The 21114-nt window shown below is 40.3% G+C and overlaps 2 protein-coding genes across 11 annotated transcripts in view; one reads left to right on the top strand and one right to left on the bottom strand.

Annotated features, from left to right (window-relative positions):
* The first annotated feature begins 750 nt into the window (after positions 1–750).
* Positions 751–14480, top strand: Rnft1 (ring finger protein, transmembrane 1). Of its 4 annotated transcripts, XM_063269402.1 has the most exons (10): positions 754–930; positions 1106–1338; positions 2413–2863; positions 3019–3095; positions 4774–4874; positions 6454–6607; positions 7426–7584; positions 8780–8845; positions 10574–10675; positions 11145–14480. In XM_063269402.1, exons 3-10 carry the CDS (start codon positions 2464–2466, stop codon positions 11277–11279), a joined length of 1194 nt encoding a protein of 397 aa, XP_063125472.1. In that variant the 5' UTR covers positions 754–930; positions 1106–1338; positions 2413–2463; the 3' UTR covers positions 11280–14480. The 4 variants fall into 4 exon arrangements, with proteins under 4 accessions (XP_063125473.1, XP_006247182.1, XP_063125472.1 ...); NM_001398804.1 differs by lacking the exon at positions 1106–1338 and having other exon boundaries at positions 772–930; positions 11145–11888; XM_006247120.5 differs by lacking the exons at positions 1106–1338; positions 7426–7584 and having other exon boundaries at positions 752–930.
* Rps6kb1 (ribosomal protein S6 kinase B1) overlaps positions 11142–21114 on the bottom strand; it is a 47418-nt gene continuing 37445 nt past the window's right edge. For 4 of the 7 annotated variants that reach the window (XM_063269980.1, XM_063269979.1, XM_063269981.1 and 1 more), the window contains one exon: positions 18443–19733. In XM_063269980.1, the coding sequence (XP_063126050.1) occupies positions 19320–19733 (414 nt within the window). In that variant the 3' untranslated portion in view covers positions 18443–19319. 7 annotated transcript variants of the gene reach the window in all.

Consider the following 21114-nt stretch of genomic DNA (forward strand, 5'->3'; position numbering starts at 1 on the left):
AAAGCCAGATCTTTTTGTCTGGTACCTTCAATGTCCGATGAAATAAATTTCAAGAATCATAAGAACCCTGTTATTCATTTGATGTCCTAGATTTTCCAGAACTGACCCCCCCCCCGTTCTATCTTTTTCCCCCCCTCTAGTAGCCTTTATTTTAGTTCCCTGTTCGCCAACACGGGGTTTTCTAAATGTACTTTCACGGTCTCACAAACTTCCCAGCGCTTCGGATAACCAGTTCTGGCACCTGGTTCTGGCACGAACTAGGGCGCGCTGTTCAACTTCAGGCTTGGAACCCGAATCCAGGTCACGCAACCTCTCGGCCCAGGGGCCCAGCAGGTCTGCAATAGATACCAACACGCAGCCGGAAGCCCCAATGTTCTCGTTCGGATCGCAGCTCCCGGTACGCAGTCCGCCGCCAAGCAGGTTCCTGGACCTACACATTCTCAGCCTGGAGAACTCCGAAGCGTATGACTGGTTACTAATGCAAAACGTGACAGCCCTGCAGACTTAATTAGCGTACACGTCAGCCACTACACACCACTCGGCTAACATCAGCAACAGGGCCACAAGGCGGGGCTCCGATGCTCAGGGCGGGGCCTAGCGAAGCCCTCCTCCTCCTGCTCCGGGTGAAGGCGGGGCTAGGCACTCGAGGCGGGGCCTAAGGAGCCCCTTTTCCGCAGGGAGAGGGCGGGGCCGGGATGAGCGTGGGGCGGGGCCTAGAGGCGCCCTCCTCCACCAGGCGAGGGCGTGGCCCGGCGAAGGCGGGCCGCGCGTGACGACGTCTAGGGAACGCGCGCGCCGCCGCGGGGCCAGGCCGAGCGCTGCTGGTGCTGGTGGCGTCCGAGGCTGAAGGCTTGGCGAGAAGGGCTTGCGGCCGCGTGTGGGGCTGTCGGTATTGTGGCTGCCGAGGCTACCCGCTCCTGGTCATGAGAGGTCAGGCCTGGGGAAGGGGGTGAGGCGGAGGGTTTCCGGGGAGAAGAGCCGAAGCTCGGACGTGGGTGGAGAACTCTGTCCTCGCGGATTCCGGAAGAGTTGGCGTTCACTTTTCTTTCTCTTTCCCCTTGTTTATGTATGAAGGAGGGCAGGTTTTGTATTCCTTTTTTAATAGCAGAGACACAAACTGTCCTGTCCCAAGTCGCTCTTCAGAGAGAAGCGGACAGAGCCGCCGTGCCTTCCGAGCCTCTTCGAAACGTCACACAGTAACTGCACGGTTTCAGCCAGTCTCCGCCGCAGCTAGCTCCCTCGCGGGGGAAACGGGAGAGGCCCGGCGGTGTGGGCTCTGCGTTTCGTCGGGCGATAGCGCGACTCTGGCACCCTGGCCCGAGATCTACACTGGATCACGTAGGGATCTTGCCCTGCCCACAGCCTCTCTTCTGACATCCCTACCCTCCCCACACACTGCCGGTGGTGGCATTTTTATTCGGGAGGCTAACTCCTTATTTAGACTAAAGCATCACTTAGCAATTACATGATGACTCCCCCTAAGGGCCCCCTTTCAAAGGTATTTGACTAACATTCTTTTGGGAGGAGAAGCAATATTCTCAGTAGCACCATTAATTACTGAAAACCTTATTAGCTTTGTGGAAGCTGTTTCAACATAAAACGAAATGTTTATCTTTATTGATGCTTAATTAAGGCACTGATTTTTTTTTCCTTCCAAACATTAACGAATCTGTAAAAAAAAAAAAAAACCTATTATATTATTTAATGTCGTGTCAGAAGACTTCTGGGGTCACTTCATTCCTTGCACCATATGGATTTAGGCGATTTAACTCAAATTAATAGTCTTGACTTACCCAGCCATCTCACCTATCCTTAGCAAACTTCTTTTTCTTTTTTTTTTAAGATTTATTTATTATATATAAGTACACTGTAGCTGTCGGACACACCAGAAGAGGACATCAGATCCCAGATGGTTGTGAGCCACCATGTGGTTGCTGGGAATTGAACTCAGGACCTCTGGAACAGCAGTCAGTGCTCTTAACCACTGAGCCATCTCTCCAGCCTCTTAGCAAACTTCTTAATGTGGACTTTGCCTCAGAGTACATGTGTCTGCTTATTCAGTATGAGTCCTGATACTCATTGTGGTATCTGCTGGATCCCCCTCCTTTGACTGTTTGCTGATGTCTTGGCATTAGAGAATTCAAGACATCTGCAGTTCAAAAGCAAATGTTCACCAAAATGCTTTGTATTTTTAAGTAGCCCCTAAGGTTCAAAACTCACTGGTTTGCCAAGTTGGACTTTGGGGTTAGGGTGGGCAGGGCAGCAGAGCTTTGGCAGTAGCAAGGATTGAAGGAGTTTTAGAGGACCTGAAACTCTGTGACCATCAACTGCTCCTTTAGTGAACAAAGGACATCTAATGGACTGCTTGTGATTAACTTCGAATGCTTTCTGCTCTTTGATTTTGCTTTTAAGGAGAAAGAGTCCTGAAGCAAAGACATTTTAGAGAAAAAATATTCAAGGGCCATGCAGACCAGCTGTAACCAACTCCATGATCCTCCAGGCAGTGCACATGATGAGGGCGCTGCAGCCTCCCAGTGTGTTCACCCATCAAGGTCGACAGAAGGTTCTCTTCACCCTGGAGACGTACACATCCAAATAAACTCAGGACCTAAAGAATACTCTGAAAGTCCAAGCTCTAGAAACACACGGTCGGGTGTCTGTACCTGTGCCCATGGATGTGTGCATAGTCGTTTCCGGAGTTACTCCCACAGTGAAGCAAGGCCACCTGATGATTTTGCCACAGAGTCTGGGGAACATGGAAGTGGCTCCTTCTCAGAATTCCGATATCTCTTCAAGTGGTTGCAAAAAAGTCTTCCTTATATTTTGATTTTAGGCATTAAACTTGTTATGCAGCATATAACAGGTAGGAAATAAAACTGCTGAATTCAGTTTCTCATTTTATTGATAATTTTAACATATTTTGGTTGCTTGCTTTTAAAAAGTTGTATTATTAGCATATATAATCTTGGTTTTTTTTTTTCCTTTTCTTTCAATTAACTAGAACTTATTTTCTAACAGGAATTTCTCTTGGAATTGGGCTGCTAACAACTTTTATGTATGCAAACAAAAGCATTGTAAATCAGGTTTTTCTAAGAGTAAGTATAACAAGCAACTAAATTATTAACTGTTTGTGTCTACAGAATTAGAAATAACTGAGAGAAATAGAAGTCACTTTCCAGAGGACTAGGGGGAGCAACAGGATGCGTTGTGATGTCCACCACATGCTCTGTTCTGTTTGCTAAATGACTTGGAAAAGACATAAGTTCCCTGTCCTAATGCTTCGTCACCTCACCTTACTTAGTTGTTTGGTTCCTAAAAAAACAAGAGGATTAAGAGACTTAGACCACACTGTGTGATCTAGTTTTGGCCTTTAAGGACCTTTGTACTTTATGAGTCAATTATACAGAATAGTATGATATCATTTTAAAAAGTTAGTTGATGGAGGTTGGCAGTAAATAAGAGCATTGAATAAATGGGCATTGGTGTTTTAGGTGTATGTGGGACATAAGATTTCACTATGACTTTCTGGTTGGCTTGTAGAGTAGGCTGGCCTCAAACTCTAGAGCTTTACCTGCCTCCGGAGTGCTAGAATTAAAGGCAAGCCTATCATGAATGGCATATGTTTTTTATTTAAGAAGTTTTTCTAGTAGTGTGAAAGTTTTAATCATCTGAATCATTATAAAAGTTCCAAGAATCTATGAAATTTCACCTCAAGAGGGGTCATATCTAGGAATTTATAGTATATTAACAAAAATTTTAGTGTATAGTTCAAAAGTAGCACAGGATAACGCTGGGCATGGTGGCATGTGCTTACAGCCCCAGCACTGGGGCAGGAAGGTCATGAACTCAAGAGACAGTCTGGGATATTCTGAGTACCAGGCCATCTTGTGCTACAGAGTGAGATCGTCTCTTTACAAAACAACAAAATATTAGTACCGGGTTGATTTCTTTAACACTGGAAATCCTGCCCACATGTAATGAGGTGTCTCTAGTTGTTTTCTGACTCCCTTATCCATGTAGCTCAGAGGCAGTCTTATATAGTATTTTTACTGTGCTGGTGTTTGACTTGCAGTGAAGTCACGTGTGGAAGTTTCCACTTTCTGGTATCATGTTAATGCTCAAAAAGTCATTCAGTTCATTAGGATGCCTAACTGTAAAATTTTCAATTAAACTAGTAATAAAACTTGAATTTTAAAAACCAAAATTATTGCATATTTATGAACTGATTTACTTAAATTTTCTGTTTTGTGAAAGAGAAAAAAAAAGCTGTAGAGGTAAAGATTGATTTGGGTGGGTCCTTTATGTCAGTGTGGAGATTGGTCTCTTGGACTCAGAGGTCTTACATTTTTTAAATTTTTTATGGGGGTGATGGTTTGAAACAGGGTCTCTACATAGCCCTGCCTGTCTTGGAACTCTATGTAGACCAGGCTGGCCTCAAATTCACAGAGATCTGCCCGGCTCTGCTTCCTCAGTGATGGAATTAATTAAAGGTGTGTGTCACCATGCCCAGCTTGCATTTTAAAATTTTGTTCAGAGTTATTTTTTTTTCTTTTCTTTTTTTCGGAGCTGGGGACCGAACCCAGGGTGTTCAGAGTTATTTTAATTAAGTATTAACAAAAACTGTGCTTGTGGTAATGAACAACTTAGAATGTTTCTTATTCTTAATAAAATGCAGAGTACTTGCTAAGTTAATACATCATCAAATAAAAATAATATTTCTTAAAATTCCAGCCTAATACAACACAATAAATCACAGAATTGTGTCTTTTTTAGGAACGGTCATCAAAGCTTCGGTGTGCTTGGCTATTGGTGTTCCTGGCAGGTTCTTCCGTCCTCTTATATTACACCTTCCATTCTCAGTCGCTTCATTACAGGTAATCAGAGATCCTAGTGGACATCTACTGTATATCATTTATTCTGTGGCACTTTGTGTATATCCTATTTGCATGTAATGCTTACTATAGTTCAATTTTCAATTGACTCCTTTTTAAAAAGATTTATGTATTTATTATATAAAGTACACTGTAGCTGTCTTCAGACACACCAGAAGAGGTATCAGATCCCATTACAGATGGTTGTGAGCCACCATGTGGTTGCTGGGAATTGAACTCAGGACCTCTGGAAGAGCAGTCAGTGCTCTTAACCACTGAGTCATCTCTCTAGCCCAGTTGTCTCTCTCTCTCTTTTTTTTTTTTTTTGGTTCTTTTTTTCGGAGCTGGGGACCAAACCCAGGGCTTTGCGCTTCCTAGGCAAGTGCTCTACCACTGAGCTAAATCCCCAACCTTTTTTTTTTTTTTTAAAATTATTTATTTATTATATATAAGTACACTGTAGCTGTCTTCAGACGCACCAGAAGAGGGCATCAGATCGCATTACTGATGGTTGTGAACCACCATGTGGTTGCTGGGATTTGAACTTAGGGACTCTGGAAGAGCAGTCAGTGCTCTTAACCACTGAGCCATCTCTCCAGCCCCCAGTTGTCTCCTTTCATGATTGACATGTGTGACTTACGACTTGTATCCCCAATACCATGGCACATAACATGTGCTCAGTAAGTACTTTTTGATAAGTAGATTTCTGTTGAATCAGTTGTTTGTTTTTTGTTTTTGAGATAGGATCTCACTGTGTAGTCCAGTGCCAACTTGTATTCCTCCTGCCTCAGCCTCTTGATAGAAATATAGGTAATGTGCCACTAACCAGTTTTAATCAGTATTTATTTAGTGCCATTAGGTGGTTATTGCCAAACTTTTGTTTCTAAAAATGAATCCATAAAACACATGTAAACATGCATTTCCATGCCAGATTTTCTGAATTTTTAGCTTTAATCAGATAGTTAGACGGCCTGGGCTCAGCAGCACTGATATGGACAAATCTGGGCTGTAATGAGTGGCAGAATGAGTGTGACACAGGAATGACCTGTGGCCAGGAAGACAATGCCATGGTCAAGAGCACCTGCTACTTTCCAGAGGAGACTCCAGTTCCAGGGGTCTGAAGCCCTCTGCTGACTCCACAGGCATCTGGACTAAGACGTGCAGATACTGGCCCTCACCACAGAGGCACAGCATTTTAAATTTTGCCTTAACAGAATAAGTGTTTGATATTATGTTTGTCGCAAGACTAGCTGGGCATAGCCTGTAAATCCAGTGAGGTCAGCCTAGGTGAAAGAACACATGAAACAAACAGGGCTCATGGTACTTTACAAAACCATCCAGGGAAGGAAGTTTAGAGGGAGAAGGTGGGCAGCCTGGCCATGAAAGGAGGGGCATCTCTGATTTAGTGGAGCTGCTGTAGGAGTGTATGTTAGATGCCTGGAAAGCACAGGTTAGGGTACAGTTCAATGCAGAGCTCTGAGCTGTCTCATGAACATATAAGATACTGCAGCAAGCTTAAAGCTTTCACCAATGTCTTGTTTGTGTGTTGCTTTCATAAATGCTTATGCTTTTCTCTCGGTAGCTTGATTTTCTTAAATCCTACACTCGAACAGTTGAGCTTCTGGGAAGTTCTTTGGATCGTTGGGATTACAGACTTCATTCTAAAATTCTTTTTCATGGGTTTAAAATGCTTGGTTTTGCTGGTGCCTTCTTTCATCGTGCCTTTCAAATCAAAGGTAAGAAACTAATGCTTACTGGGATGATGTTAGCAAACGCTGAGTGCTAGCTGGTCTTCACTTACATGTCTCTTAGTTTAGAGGCCAGAAAAGGGCAGCAGATACCCTGGGTTTGGAGTTTATAAGCTGCCTGCTATGGCTGTTGGGAACCTAACTAAGGTCCTCTGGAAAGCAAGAAGTACTCTTAACTGCAGAGCCATCTCTCCCATACCTAAATAACCTAATTTTTATTACTTCTGCGTGGCAACCACTTGCTCAAGTACTTCAACTGAAAATACTAACCTAGTTGACTAAAATCTGAATTATATTTCCTTCAAAATAATTGAAAACTCAGTCTTCACATCATATACAGAAAATTGTAGATTTGTACTTGTTTTTCTCTGAGGCATTACCAATCAAATGACTACATACACAGTCAGTCAGTCAGTGGCTTAGCGAGGCATGGTTTCACTCTATGACCTGAGCCCACAACCATGTCCTCTCGAATGCTGGCTACAAATGGAAGTCACCATACTCAGCTTATAAATTAAGACATTTCTTTCACATTTGTGTGTACCTCTCCATCATATGGGTTCTATAAAGTGAACTAAGGTCATTACCCATACCCACTGAGTCATCTCACTGGCCTAACACTGAGCCAAGCCATGTAAGGACAATAGTATATGATGGCAAGTTGAATTTGTATTCATCATAATTCTGAAATATAATTTCAATTATTGTGATTAATGCATTATATACTTATGCTATCCTTCCAATAGTGTCAATGCTATGTGTTTAATACCTTACATAGCTAAATTTCTTTTTCCTTCCTGTTTTAGGGATATTGGTACATGCTTTTAGAAGAATTGTGTCAGTATTACCGAATTTTTGTTCCCATACCAGTTTGGTTTCGGTACCTTATAAGCTATGGGGAGTTTGGTAATGTAACTACATGGAGTCTTGGGATATTGCTAGCTTTACTCTACCTCATACTAAAAGTAAGTAACATTAAAACTTTGGCAAAGTGACTCCTATACTAATTCCTGGCTTTACATTACTACTAAGCTGCCTCAAAATTTATCTTCATATCACCAACTGAAACTAATGGCAGACTCTTACCTATTTAGAAATGTAGAGCTGACATACACCTGTCATCCCGTTAGAGAGGCAAGAAAATCATCAGTGTGCCAGCATTGGCAACCAGGAAGACCTCACCTCAATAAAGACAGTGATCAAGAAAGAGTAGAAGGAAACTAATGGTTTGGGGGAGTGGGGAACTACACTGCTTCTTGTGTACCTGCCACCATTCTAAGACCAGTTTTTGTTGAGGAATATCAGAGAAGATTAACATGCATGTGATATCTAAGGGAGATTAAGTAGAAAAGACACTGACCCTCACAGAACCAGCTCTAATACACAGTCCTCAAACCAGATGAATATCTTCTTCTCTTTACTTTATGCCTAATCCCTTCAACTTGTTATTTTTTTAAGAGTGAGGGGGGGGGGGGACACGAGAGTGAGCACAGGAGGTGGTGGTGGTATTAAGACAGGATCTCATGAGGTAGCTCTGGCTGTCCTGGAACTTGTTAAATAGACCAATGAAACTTGTTTTCTGAGACAAGGTTTCTCACTCTGTAGTCCGTGCTGGTCTCCAACTCAGAGATCTTTTTGCCTTTGCTGTTGGGAGTGCCAGGATCAAAGGTGTACACCATCACCACCCACAATACTTTCAAATCTAAATGTCTGGGTAATTAAATCAAATGAAGCTGATGTCTTCCCCTCCCCACTCTCTTTATTGCAACTTTGTATATATGAATGTTTTCCCTGTATTTGTATATCACATGAGTGCAGTGCCCACGAAAGCCAGAAAGGATGGCATCCTCTGGGAATGGAGTTACAGATGGCTGGTTGAGCCTCTGTCTAGGTGCCACATGGATGCCAGGGGTGGAATGGAACAGCACCAGTGCTCTTATCTGCTAGCCTGCTGCAGTGTCTTTGACGTAGGGTTTATTTGTCTTAATTAAATTGTAGCTGTAGGTTGAAAGGTGGTTCAGATATATGCACTTTATTAAGCTTGAAGTAAATTCATAACGGATGACTCATGTGACATAATGAACGTTAGATTGGGTGGAAATTGAATTTTGGTCTTTAGATTTAGAAGTTCTGAATTAATAAGCTGCCTTTCTCTTTTAGCTTTTGGACTTTTTTGGACATTTGAGAACTTTCAGACAGGTCTTACGAATATTTTTTACACGACCAGTAAGTACTTTTATCAGTTAAGGGAAATACCTCTACCTAGTTTCACCCTTATTTTCTTTAGTTTATTAGTGTGACAAATGGAAGTGCTTCTGCTTTGAGATTATTCTCTAATGCTCTGGGGCTGTACTGACTTAGAAGTCTGACTCCCATGAGCGGTCTCTCACGTCACTCCCCACAGTTGCTTCAGTGCTGTGCACTGCAGTCAGTGGCTCTTGCCCTTGCAAACCTTTGTCATTTTGGATCTGGGGCTCAGTGGTAGACTTAGATATCCTGTAAAAGGAAGCACAAAAGCAAATCCACTGGATATCTTTTAGGATTTACAAAGACACCTTAAAAAAACCTTGTCATGGACTTTTGTTTCTTTTCCTTTTTTAATCCACTAATGTTTGCTTTGTATATTTTTATCAACATTTCCTATTTCACTTTTATGAAAACCCTGAAGTATGACTTTAGTTTGAGGACAACTCAGTAAAAATCATGTTCCTTACAATTTTCATGCTAAAAGAAATTTCCTCTTACTCAATTCTATATTTGAAAATTAAGTTTTCTAGGCAACAAGGTCTAGACCCCCACTCCCCGCCCCCAAAAAAGAAAAAAATTATAGAATACTTGAACTAACTATCTGGGGGACTTTTTTTTTTTTTGAAGTATAGAATAGAGTTTATTTAGGGCATGGGGAGGGGAGTTGAGGGGTAGGGTAGTAGAGACAGAGAACGGCAGACAGAGAGAGTAGAGGAATAGAGTCTGACTATGAGCACATGGAGAGGGGGAAGGGAATGGGGAGAAAGGGGAAGAGGGGAAGAAGCAAGAGGAACAGAGAAAAGAGAGCAAGAATGGGGACTTCCTTTTTTTTTTTTTCCAGGTAATTAATGATAGAAAAGCAAGTGGTAGGTGGGGGCTGTGGCGTCTGACTTTGATCCCAGCACTTGGGAGGCAGAGGCAGAAGGAGTTGAGGCCAGCCTGATCTACAAAGTGAGATCCAGGAGAGCCAGGGCTACAAAAAGAAACCCTGTTAAAACAAAGAGAACATTAAAAAAATACAATAAAATTCAGAGTTTAGCTTTAAGTTAGTTTAGTTGCAGTTGTAAGCATTTTACTTGGTTGAATCTAGTAAGGTAAGGGCTGAAATAGCCTCAAAACAATGCCCTACAGGCTGTTGGTTTAACTTGAGAGTACTTGCCTAGCATGTGTGTGAGGCCCTGGGTTCAATACCTAACACAGAAGAAAAACAAAGTATTAAAATAAGCACCCTGAGTGCATATACATACGTTCATCAACCTTATGTACAAGATGGAAGTCTCACTTAAAGGACGTTGATTTTAGCTTTTGTTAGCCCATCCTAACTAGGACTTACCTTGATGTGTTTCCACAAAGCCCACAAAGCCCCCACCTTCTCCCCTTCATGGCAACAGAAAGCTTTGATTGTTCATAACTGTTGTAAATGGATAGTGATTAAATCCTGTTGACTTTAGTAAAAAGATCAAGATCTTAGGGCTCAAACTATTTTTAGGATTTTAGAATGAATCCCATCTTAGAATGTCTACTATCTGGGCTACTAAGTCAATCTCCAATGTGGAATGCAACCTTGTTTGTTTGTTGAGATAGTTCTAGGGATTGAGCCCTGGGCCTCAAACATGTGCTACCACTGAGCCATATCCCAGACCAGATATATATTTCAAAGCCAAACTCTCCACAGGGACTACTTTTAACAAGAATTTGTCTTGATAGAGTTATGGAGTGCCTGCCAGCAAGAGACAGTGTTCGGATATGGATGGTATTTGTCCAATATGTCAAGCTGAATTTCAGAAGCCAGTTCTTCTCTTTTGTCAGGTAAGATTTCTAAACATTATATTTAACATTTTTCAGACTTATTAAAATCACATTTATGTTTGTTATACGGCAGTGAGAGTAATATTTAATGGAAGGTTGCATTCCAGGTAAAAGTTGTTAACTTGTTCAGGATGGAAGGGATCTGGTAGACTAAGTTATGCCCCTTAGGTTCTGATGATTTTTGTGCAGAGGAGCATGGAAAAGAGAGGGGTAGTTTGGTCAACAACCTAGATACCAAAGCAGTTGGCAGAGCGGCTGCACTTCTAAGTAGATGCTGGTCTTGCTCAACAGCAGCAGTTGTCAATCACTGTGTAAGCTCCTGGCCGTATCTCAGTTACTGCTAGTGAGTTACCATTAAGCAGGTAAGGGATCCCACGGAAAAGGCAGTACCCGGGAAATAGGTAGGTAGAGTCAGAACACTTGTACCAGAGTGTCATTGTGTAAGATCTGCTTCTTCATTCCCTTACAGCATATATTCTGTGAAGAATGTATTACCTTATGGTTTAACAGAGAGAAAACATGTCCCCTGTGCAGAACTGTGATTTCAGAACGTATAAACAAATGGAAAGATGGGGCCACTTCATCTCACCTTCAGATGTACTGAGTTGTACAAACTGTTAAGGCCTCAAGACACTAATTTTATCTGGTTTGGTAACTATTGATAAAGGCATTGATAAAGGTAATTTGTCTCCAGCAGTAGAAAACAAATTGTCTTCCCAGGAGTAGAAAAATGGTTTTAGGGTATCACAAGACATGTTTGTAGTTCAGTTTCTCAAAAGATTAAGTGCAAGAGCCCTGCATTTTTAAACTATATATTCACCTTAAGAATATGCAACATTTATTCCACTTATTTGACAGATAATTGCAGTGTTATATTGGAAATGTGGTTTCTTATTAATAATACCAAAACAGCAATTAGAAACTAGAACTAGCCATTTTAAAGGGGTTCGGGTACTGTTTCCTGACATGGTTCTCAGAATAAAGATTCTGCATAGTATTTTAAAATGTATCTGAAACAATTTTCAGACTTTTATAATTCCCATTCTAAAAATGCTTAAATTTTTCATAAAATTGTATTTTTAAATGAAAGTTCTAAATGCTATATTTTACCTATAACACATTTTCTAAGTGAAGATTTACTGAGGATGATATATTTTAATACTGTATTATGCTCTATGACTAGTAATCAGTGAGAATAAATGACTTAGATCCATTCACCTGGTGGACCTGTTAAGTGCTCCTTGCCATTAGCTGCCTTGTGTTTTGTGTAATACCACGTAATAGCTTGAAATGACAAAGTGATTTGAATGTGGGCTGGGGATGTAGCTCACAAGTTTTACCATCACCATCGGTAAAGATGGGAAAGCTTGCACTCAAGGCTGTGGTGGAGCCTGCTTAGTGTGCACTGTGTCCTGGCTGAGTTCTATATGGAGGAGAAATTGGGAAAACAGCAACTTTCACTGGGGGGAGCCAGAGCATTGGTGCTGGTCATCTCCAGCTGATTTCTGCATGAAGGAAAGTAATGGAGCACTTTATCTTTCCTCACGTTTCCTCTGAGCAGCTGAAGTCTTTCCCATGTCTAAAGGGCTGCTACTAAGGCGTCTCCTCATTTATCATCAGCAACAAGGAAATGAAAGTGGGAAGGAGAAGTTGAAGCGAAAACAAACTTGCAGTGTAAGACAGGCTAAAGATGGCTCAGCACATTAGAACATGTACTGCTCTTCCAGGACCAAAGTTTATGCTGAATGCTGGGATTAAAAGCATGTGCCACCACCACCTGACTAAAATTAAAATTTAAAGAGAGACTAAATCAGCACACGGGTATTCAGTCACTCTATATATGTGTATATTGTATGTGTGTGTGTGTGTATATCTGTACACACAAATATAATCTATTATACACAAACATACACACTCCTTACCTATTGAGAATTACTGCTAAATACGTTAAATCATCTTCCTGGCTTTGTTGTTTTAAACGTACAAGGGATAAAGGAGAGAAAGCAATTTGTGGTTAAAATTTGGCTGTGAAAATCAAATTACTTCCTATTCAAAACTAATACACTCAGCCGTCTTACACCACTTATCACAGCTTCTTACCTAATAGCTGTTCAGGCACCTTGGCTTTTTAATATGATTAAATAATAAAGTAAGTCTGTAGAAGACTATGATGGGCTTTTTTCAGAAGGGTATTAGTCAAAAATCGAAAAGGGCAGTAAGTAGTAGCAAATACTTTAATCCCAGCACTTAAAAGACAGAAGCAGGTGGGCCAGAGTTTGATACCCACCTGGTCTACAGAGCAAGTTACAGGATAGGACAGGACAGGCTATAGAGAAAAACCCTGTCTTGCAGGGATAGAGGGCAGGGGAATGTGATGGGGCTAGTGCAGTGTGTACAGGCACTTGCTGCCACACTGGACGACTTAAATTTGGTCTCTAGAACTAATGAAAGAAGTGAGCCAACTCCTGAAAGTCGTTCTTTGACCTCACATGTAGGAATGAATGTACACACATGACAGACTATTTTAAATTGAAAAAATGTTAAAATTGACACCAGATGTGGTGGTGCATACCTTTGATCACAGGCCTTGAGAAATAAAGGCAGACCGATCTCTTGAGTTCAAGGATAGCCTGGTCTACATAGTAAGTTCCAGACCACGTAGAGCTACATAAAGAGATCTTGTCTCAAAACAAAAAAAAACAGAAAATGTAAGAATGTTGTGGTATTCATTATCAGTAATGAACTGAAGCATTTCTCTTGCTTCTGTCCTCTTTGCTTTCACCTCAGAGGAGAGGGCTAATTTTGTGAATTCAGGTCATACTCTCTAAAACAATCACTGTACCCACATTAGGAAGTGCTGCTGGGAGCAGAGCAATGGCTCAGCAGTTAAGAGCACTGCTCCAGAGGCCTGGCGTTGAACTCCACTACCCACATAGCAGCTAACAGCCATCTTAACTCCAGTTCCAGATCTGATGCCCTCTTCTGGCTTCTTTGAGCCCTGCACACATGATACAGACACATGCAGGCAAATACCTATACACATAAAAATAAATGTCCCAAGAGAGAGGGGAGGGAAGGGAAGGGAGAGATGCTACCAACCACCAGGGACTGAGATTATAACGCCTTGCTAGAGACACTTTTAGTTTTTGCTTTTCAGTTTTTTCAAGGTTGGGTTTCTGTACAGCCCTCACTGTCCTGTAGATCAGCTTTGTAGACCAGCCTAGCTTTAAACACAGAAATCTGCTTACCTCTGCCTCTTGAGTGCTGGGATTAAAGGCAGACACCACTAAATGTGGCGAGATGGGTGATTTTTTTTTGTTTTTCAAATTTATTTTGTAATGCCCCTGCAAGGCACAGCGTTGCTCTTAACTGTGGAGCCATCTGACATATTTGCTAAATTTTTTTTACAATTATTTTGCACATGAATGTTACATTATCAAAGCTAGCTGTTGATTATTAATACAAGAAAGTATTCCCGCTATTTTTATGTGACGCTAGATTCCATATAGCTTGTTGCATGAAGATTTTTAAAAGCAAACAATTCAAGTATATTTAAAATTAACAAGAATCTGTAATTTTAATACATAAAGTGACCACTAAAATTTGTTATATATTTAAATAGCTCTAATATCTTGGGAGAAAGTTTTATAACTGTCATTTCTCATACAAAAGTAGTTTATTAAATATGATAACATGAACATATCTAACATGTTAATGAAAAATTGTACATTGGTTATGTATACTATAGTAAATATGTATACTAAATTTTTTTCTCTCAGGTAATAAAAAAATCACTTCTATTTTATGTTCATTCAAATTTCATTTAATTTCTTTCTATTTACATTCATTCAATCTGAAATCAAATATTTTAACACAGTAAACTAAATACAAGATGAAAAGCAGAAAAGGTGTTGCCCTCATAGAACTCCTAATAAGGCAGCTAAAGAACTTATGTGAAAGATGCAAAGCCAACTTGGGGTAGAAGAAGACATAGTTTAAAGAGCAAACACTGTCAGAAACCCGTCTTTTAGATGCTCCTCCAGAGAATCCAGGAAAATAATACTTGTGCTATAGTGTTGAGTCACACGAGAAAAGTATTATATTGTTCAGCAACAAACCATAGGCCCTGTGTGACAAATATCACTGCTGTTTGTCCAGCTAGCTAATGTCTGCTCCTGGGACAAAACTACAGATGTTTGGATACTGACATATTTTGAGATACTAACCATTTTCATTTTCAAAGCCTCAAAATCCATTCTTCATAAATTCAACATTTCTCTTGAGAATAATCTTAGATCTAGCCCTTGTAAGCTAGGAATATATATAACTAACCGAATATTTCTAAAATGGTCCTGTATTAAATATGTTCAAGGCTCAAGATATTAATGCTAAGATACATTTTGTTTATAGTTGTCACCTATAGTACAGAATGTTGAATTTATGGAGTCTCATACATGCATCCTATCCTCAAATCTCAAACTATCTCAAAAACAGTATGGAGGAAAAAAATTTTAAGAGCATATAAGGGGAAGAAATAACATAATTTTTCTAATGGTCTGGTTCAAGTTCAGTAATTAATACATTGTTAATCACAGCTGGTTTATAAATCCCAGTTATTCTGTAACACTACAAACCTTATAAAACAAATTTAGTAAACTTCAGTTCAGTGAGTACATATTAATTAAAAAACAGCATGTAGAAAATAAAAAATATCCCGTAATAGCTGATTTTAAAGAAAATAATCAAGTAATGAAAGAAAAAGCACTTAATCTTTTTTTTTACATACTTACCTGGTACAAGCATGAACAACTCTCTTAGAAACTCAAACCAGTATTGACATACACTTTAAATTATGCTTCAGTTTTTACAAATAAATACAGAGTAGGCCATATTGCATAGGCATGTGCTTTCTGTCTGTGACACTCATGTGACACCTGACATGTTTTCACAGTCATAGTAGGGATATCCATTTATGAAAGTTTCTATTAATAAACTTGCCACACCATGATCAATTTCACTTAATCAATGTTGTGATAGAAAAGCTATATATTTGTGCAGATGGAAGTGTACAGTTAATACATTCTACACAAAAACATTGCAATATTTGCCACTATTGCTGGCAGTAATTACATGAAACAGTTTAACAGTTTATGGGGTGGTCACAGTGCACATATTACTAGCAACTAGGGCTAAGAAGGAATCATTTAGTGTAAAAGTTTTATTGGAATTTGGCCAGGCAGTCAATGCTATAGTTAGTAAACACATTTGGAAACAAATATCAGAGTAGCTCAAGCCATTTGCAATCTGAAATGATTCCTATATGCATTTCCATAGGTTTTTTGGGGAGGTTCTATTTTTTTAAATACCACAAACTCTCAAAGAATGAAGAACATTCTTAATCATTACTGCAGCTCCTAATTTACTGCTACAATAATGAAGTTCTCAAGATGCTGCTACAGTCAGAGAATCAGGAGTGATCACTTAAATGATAAAAAACTTCTCTGTCCAAGATGGACTTTATGCCACAACTGAAAGGCAGTATTTCCCATCATCTGTCATGGCTGTGTTTTTTTTTATTTGTTCTAAGATTTTTATTATGTATGTTGATGATTTGTCTGCACATATGCATACAAGAGAGCATCTGATCTAATGAGACTACCGTTTATAGATGTGAGCTACCATGGGGGTGGCTGGGAATTGAACTCAGAACCTCTGGAAAAGTAGCTAGTGTTCTTAACTGCTGAGTCATATCTCCAGCCCCTCAAGAGGGTTCTATTTTCGCTCACTGTTAAAATTTCTTCCCATCTCACTTCAATTACAATTTAAATAAGCAAGGTCTGGGTCAATCCTGACTAATTCTGACATGCATAAAGAATTTTATGGCTTGGATCCTATGAGGAACACAGCAAGAGCATCTGCGTAAAGAAACCCGAGGGCTGCAACTATTACCAAGTGAGTTGTTCGGACTGAAGACATAGAGGACCAACAAAGTGGTGTGACAGGACTCACTGTGTGACCATCTACCTAGACCAGTATGCGCTGAAGTCTATGTTATAAAGCTCTGCAGATATTAAACCCTTTCACCAGCTAGTCATGGAAATGCTCCTTAAGGCAGGAAGTATTTAAGAAAGGTAAAGTTACCTTTATTTTTATTCTTTGTACCTGTAAATCATTTATGTAGATTTTGTTACAATTTCAAAAACAGTGTCTTGTTAACATGTTTCCTAGATTAAGCCACTAGGTTTTCTTATTCACTATGGAAGACATTCATCAAAGGCCATCAAATATTTTTACAATTAAAAAATGTAGCCCCAGAACAGGAGGGAAAAAACACCATATTTTCTGTTTTAGACTCTCAAGGAAAAAAAATTGTTAAGGAAGGTAAACAGCAAAACAGTACAAAGTAAAACTAAAGCCTTACCAATATGCTGTAAAGAGATAGAAAGAGGATGGCCCACGGCAACACCCTCTTCCCTGCAGGTGCATCTCCCCTGCCCACTGCTCTATTACGCACTTTAGCCTGACTCCTCTGTCCCTCCCCTGCCATGGGCCAGACTCAAATACTGGTATTAAGAACAGGTGGTGGTATTTTTTTCCAGTGTAGTGCAGGCCCAGGACAAGGATGCAATGCAGACTATCCACCTTCTGCCTGTCCCCAGGCTTGCAGTTACGCCTAACACACAGCAGTACTGCAAGTAAAAATGATTAAACATACTTTTCCCCTAGTATTACAGACAAGTATTGCAGCTAGGTTATAAAACAAAAAAAGAATAAAAACACCCCAGGTCCACCCGAAGCCCTCAAGCAAGCCACAGCTGTGGTTAACAATGATTCATTTGCATTTTATTTCATCAAGAGAAGAACAGAAGCTGGCTTTCTTCACACCAACCAATAACTTCGCATTTTAAAGTTTGGGATGTTTTTCATAATGAGCTGAATCAAAAATCTATTTGAAAAATATATATTTATATAAAAAAAAGATTCAGGTTGTTTGCACGTAAAACATCAATCGATAAGTTTCTTTTGTCTTTGATTCTGTGTTGCTGGAAAAAGTTTGACAAAGCTTGCATGCTAATTTGTCCTTAGTTGCAAGTATTACAGGCAATCTTGTACTTTGCCTATTAGGATAACCCTTATGTGACATCATCAGACTTTACCAGTGATTCAGAAGCAACATCCTACCCTTAATACTGTCAGTTTACAGCCATCAGCATGAGAATCCTTACGAACGCTGAGATGTTGCTAGGGTAGGAACCAGTCAGTTGATGTGTCTGTGGGTTCCACAATACTATTTTGTTTGAGTTTTTTGTGGGTTTATTTTTTGCACCATTGATTGATTTTTTTAAAAATCCATGTTTATTTTTTCCTCCATCGAAAGCATTCCAGGTAATGACACTGACTCTTTGAGACTGCCATTTTCTCATTTTTATCTTGCAGGATCCTCACACATCCCCTTCCAGGATTTGTTTCCTTTTTGCATTTGCATTAATAAAAGCATTGTTTCATCATAGATTCATACGCAGGTGCTCTGGCCGTTTGGAGATCATAGGAAAAGCTTGTTTTTTGTATGGCCCAGAGTTGGGCTGTCGGATTGGAAGTGGCGCTGAAGCTTCCCCGCTCGTTGTCACATCCATCTGCTCTATTCCACTTGTTTCCATTGGGTATTCCACAGGTGTCTGAGGATTTGCTGTGCTGGCTGAAGCACCTCGTCCCCAGAAATCCCCAGGAGAGAATTTGACTGGGCTTTAAGACAAGGAAGAGCTATCATTCATTTGTCTCAAGGACCATCTTGACAACAAAGATTCCCCTCATGCTTAAAGGGAAGGGTGATGTGACTTTATCTAATATTATTTTCATGTGGACCATCCCAAAGACAAAGGTTGAGCCATCTTTCTCCTAGACTAATCGCTAGTGTGTCCAAACCAGCCTCTTTACCTCTACACTCGAGCCTTAAAGCCCTTAATGGCATACTGTTAAGTCATTTTACTCTCCCACTTAAAAACGACTTGCCATTGCACTTAAAACAAAATACTTTCCAAATTGGGGGCCATTTTTCTTATTTACCACAGTCCAGGAACTCTGACTTCTTATTTCCAAAAGCATGTTCCCTTCTCCAGAGGCTTTGTCCTGGCTACTGTTCTGCCTTCAATACTCTGTGCTTTTGCTTTTTTTTTTTCATAGATAGCTTTTTCCTTATTTTTAGAAGTTACTTCACCGGGGAGGCCATGTTGCCCATAGGTAATGGAAGCCTCTTCTTTTTTTCTCTGCTTTCTACTGCCTTTTTAAAAAAATGTGTATAGGGGTTGGGGACTTAGCTCAGTGGTAGAGCGCTTGCCTAGCAAGCGCAAGGCCCTGGGTTCTGTCCCCAGCTCCGAAAAAAAAAGAAAAAAAAATGTGTGTAATGTGTGCAGGTACACTTGGCATAACGTGGTAGGCACATAGATTTGTGTATATATCTACCAGAAGGAACAATTCTGTATTATATGTATTACATATATAATATGCAGCATATATAAAATATTGATATTGCATAAAGAGGACACTTGGTATGAGAAGATAGATGTTATGCCTATATTAGGCAAAATATGACAGACCTTTTATCTGTGTAACTTGCAAGCATTTCTTAAGCAATATTCTTCTAGGCTTAAAAACGTTTTCCTTGCAAGCACAAGCACCTGAGCTTGATACCCACAACCCATGTAAGAGAAAAGAAGTAGATACTGTGGCACATGGGTGTAATCCGAGTACTGAGGAGGAGACAGACAGGTATCTTGACCCACCCTAGCCAGCCAGCCCAGCATACTAGCCAAGTTCCAGCCAATGAGAGAGACAGAGACTGCGTGAGGAGCAACACCCAAGGCTGTTTTCTCTGTATGCATCTGCATACACACGGACATGCATACAAGAGCATGAACAGGAAAAAAGAATAAAGGAGTCTGAAATACCTGACAGGCGTTCGTGGGCTACCAATAAATCTTCGAGGCGATCGGATTTTTGGTTCAAAAGAAAACTTTTCTTTCACACTTTCAAGTACAGATGGAGCCACATATGTAAAACCCTGAAAAACAACACAGTACACTACAGGATGATGTTTGGTCACACACATCAAGAAAATGGCTTTTTAGTCTGCGACATCAATACTATGATGTACAACTAAAATCACCAATGTATATATTCCTCCATATTCTTTTTCTTTTTTTCTGAGATAGGATTTCTCCATGGATAGCTTTGGCTATCCTAGAACTTACTCTGTAGACCAGGCTGGCCTTGAACTCACAGAGATCGGCCTGCTTCTGCCCCAAGTGCTGGGATTAAAGGTGAGCACCACCACATTTGGCATTTTTATACTTTTTTAAACAAAAGAACCTGATATGCTAATTAACAAAAATTTACCCCATGGTTTGTAGAAGTAGGGAAGAAAACTGCAGGAAATATAGCTTGAACATTAAAATGTTGACTATAAAGATAAACATAAATTGGTACATTGCCAGCTACACACTGTTACATGTTATGCACACACTCACATATTTATACGCATACACATGTATTTATAAAGTTAGTTAGGATTAATATTCCAGGGGTTGGGGATTTAGCTCAGTGGTAGAGCACTTGCCTAGCAAGTGCGCAAGGCCCTGGGTTCGGTCCCCAGCTCCGAAAAAAAAAAAAGAGAGAAAAAAAAAATATTCCAAAACAGTTGCTCATAACTAAGCCCAAACTAGAATTCTGTGTGACTTTCCCACTTTCACACCAATAACAGGATAAACTAATTTCTTAATTTTGTATATGCATGCATGTCTGTATGTAGGTATGTGCATATGAGTGCAGGTGCCTGAGAATGAGACCCTTTGAAGCTGTGTTGCATGTAATTTTGAGCTACCTAACATAGTTGCTGGGAGAGAAACCCAGGTTCCTCTACAAAAGTGCAGCACGATATTAACCACTGAGCCACATACTTTTGTTTTGTTTTGTTTTTGGTTACCAAGAGCCACCGTTATGAACATGCCGCTGTGCAGCGCACAAGCACCATTGTGTTAGTTTCAGTTGTCTTTATTAGGCTCCCGCCTCTCCTGTCCTTGCGCGTTTGTTGGCTCGGCCATAAGTCCTATTGCCTACATGCTTTCCCTGCACAGTAGCAGATGAGTGAGCACTGAGAGCCACAGAGCATCACAGTTCTGGGGACCCAAAAGAAAGGAGAGTCTGCATTGTGCGCTGCGGTTTGTGTTCTGGTGGCTAAGGACAAATCTCCAGCCCTATATCAGTTTTCATAATCTCAAGTTGAACAAATATTTAATCTCCTATGTAATATCTCATTAAAAATTAATGGAGATGGGCTGGAGAGATGGTTAAGAGCACTGACTGCTCTTCCAGAGGTCCTGAGTTCAAATCCCTGCAACCACTTGGTGGTTCACAGCCATCTGTAATGGGATCTGATGCCCTCT

This window comes from Rattus norvegicus, chromosome 10 (genome assembly GCF_036323735.1).
Source record: "Rattus norvegicus strain BN/NHsdMcwi chromosome 10, GRCr8, whole genome shotgun sequence".
Classification (NCBI taxonomy): domain Eukaryota; kingdom Metazoa; phylum Chordata; class Mammalia; order Rodentia; family Muridae; genus Rattus; species Rattus norvegicus.

Excerpts from the sequence above, each read along its gene's own strand:
- Rnft1 (XM_063269402.1), top strand. The coding sequence starts at position 2,464 with ATGCAGACCAGCTGTAACCAACTCCATGATCCTCCAGGCAGTGCACAT. Across the intron at positions 2,864-3,018 it reads TGTTATGCAGCATATAACAG|GAATTTCTCTTGGAATTGGG; the intron begins GTAGGAAATAAA and ends ATTTTCTAACAG. Across the intron at positions 8,846-10,573 it reads GAATATTTTTTACACGACCA|AGTTATGGAGTGCCTGCCAG; the intron begins GTAAGTACTTTT and ends TTGTCTTGATAG.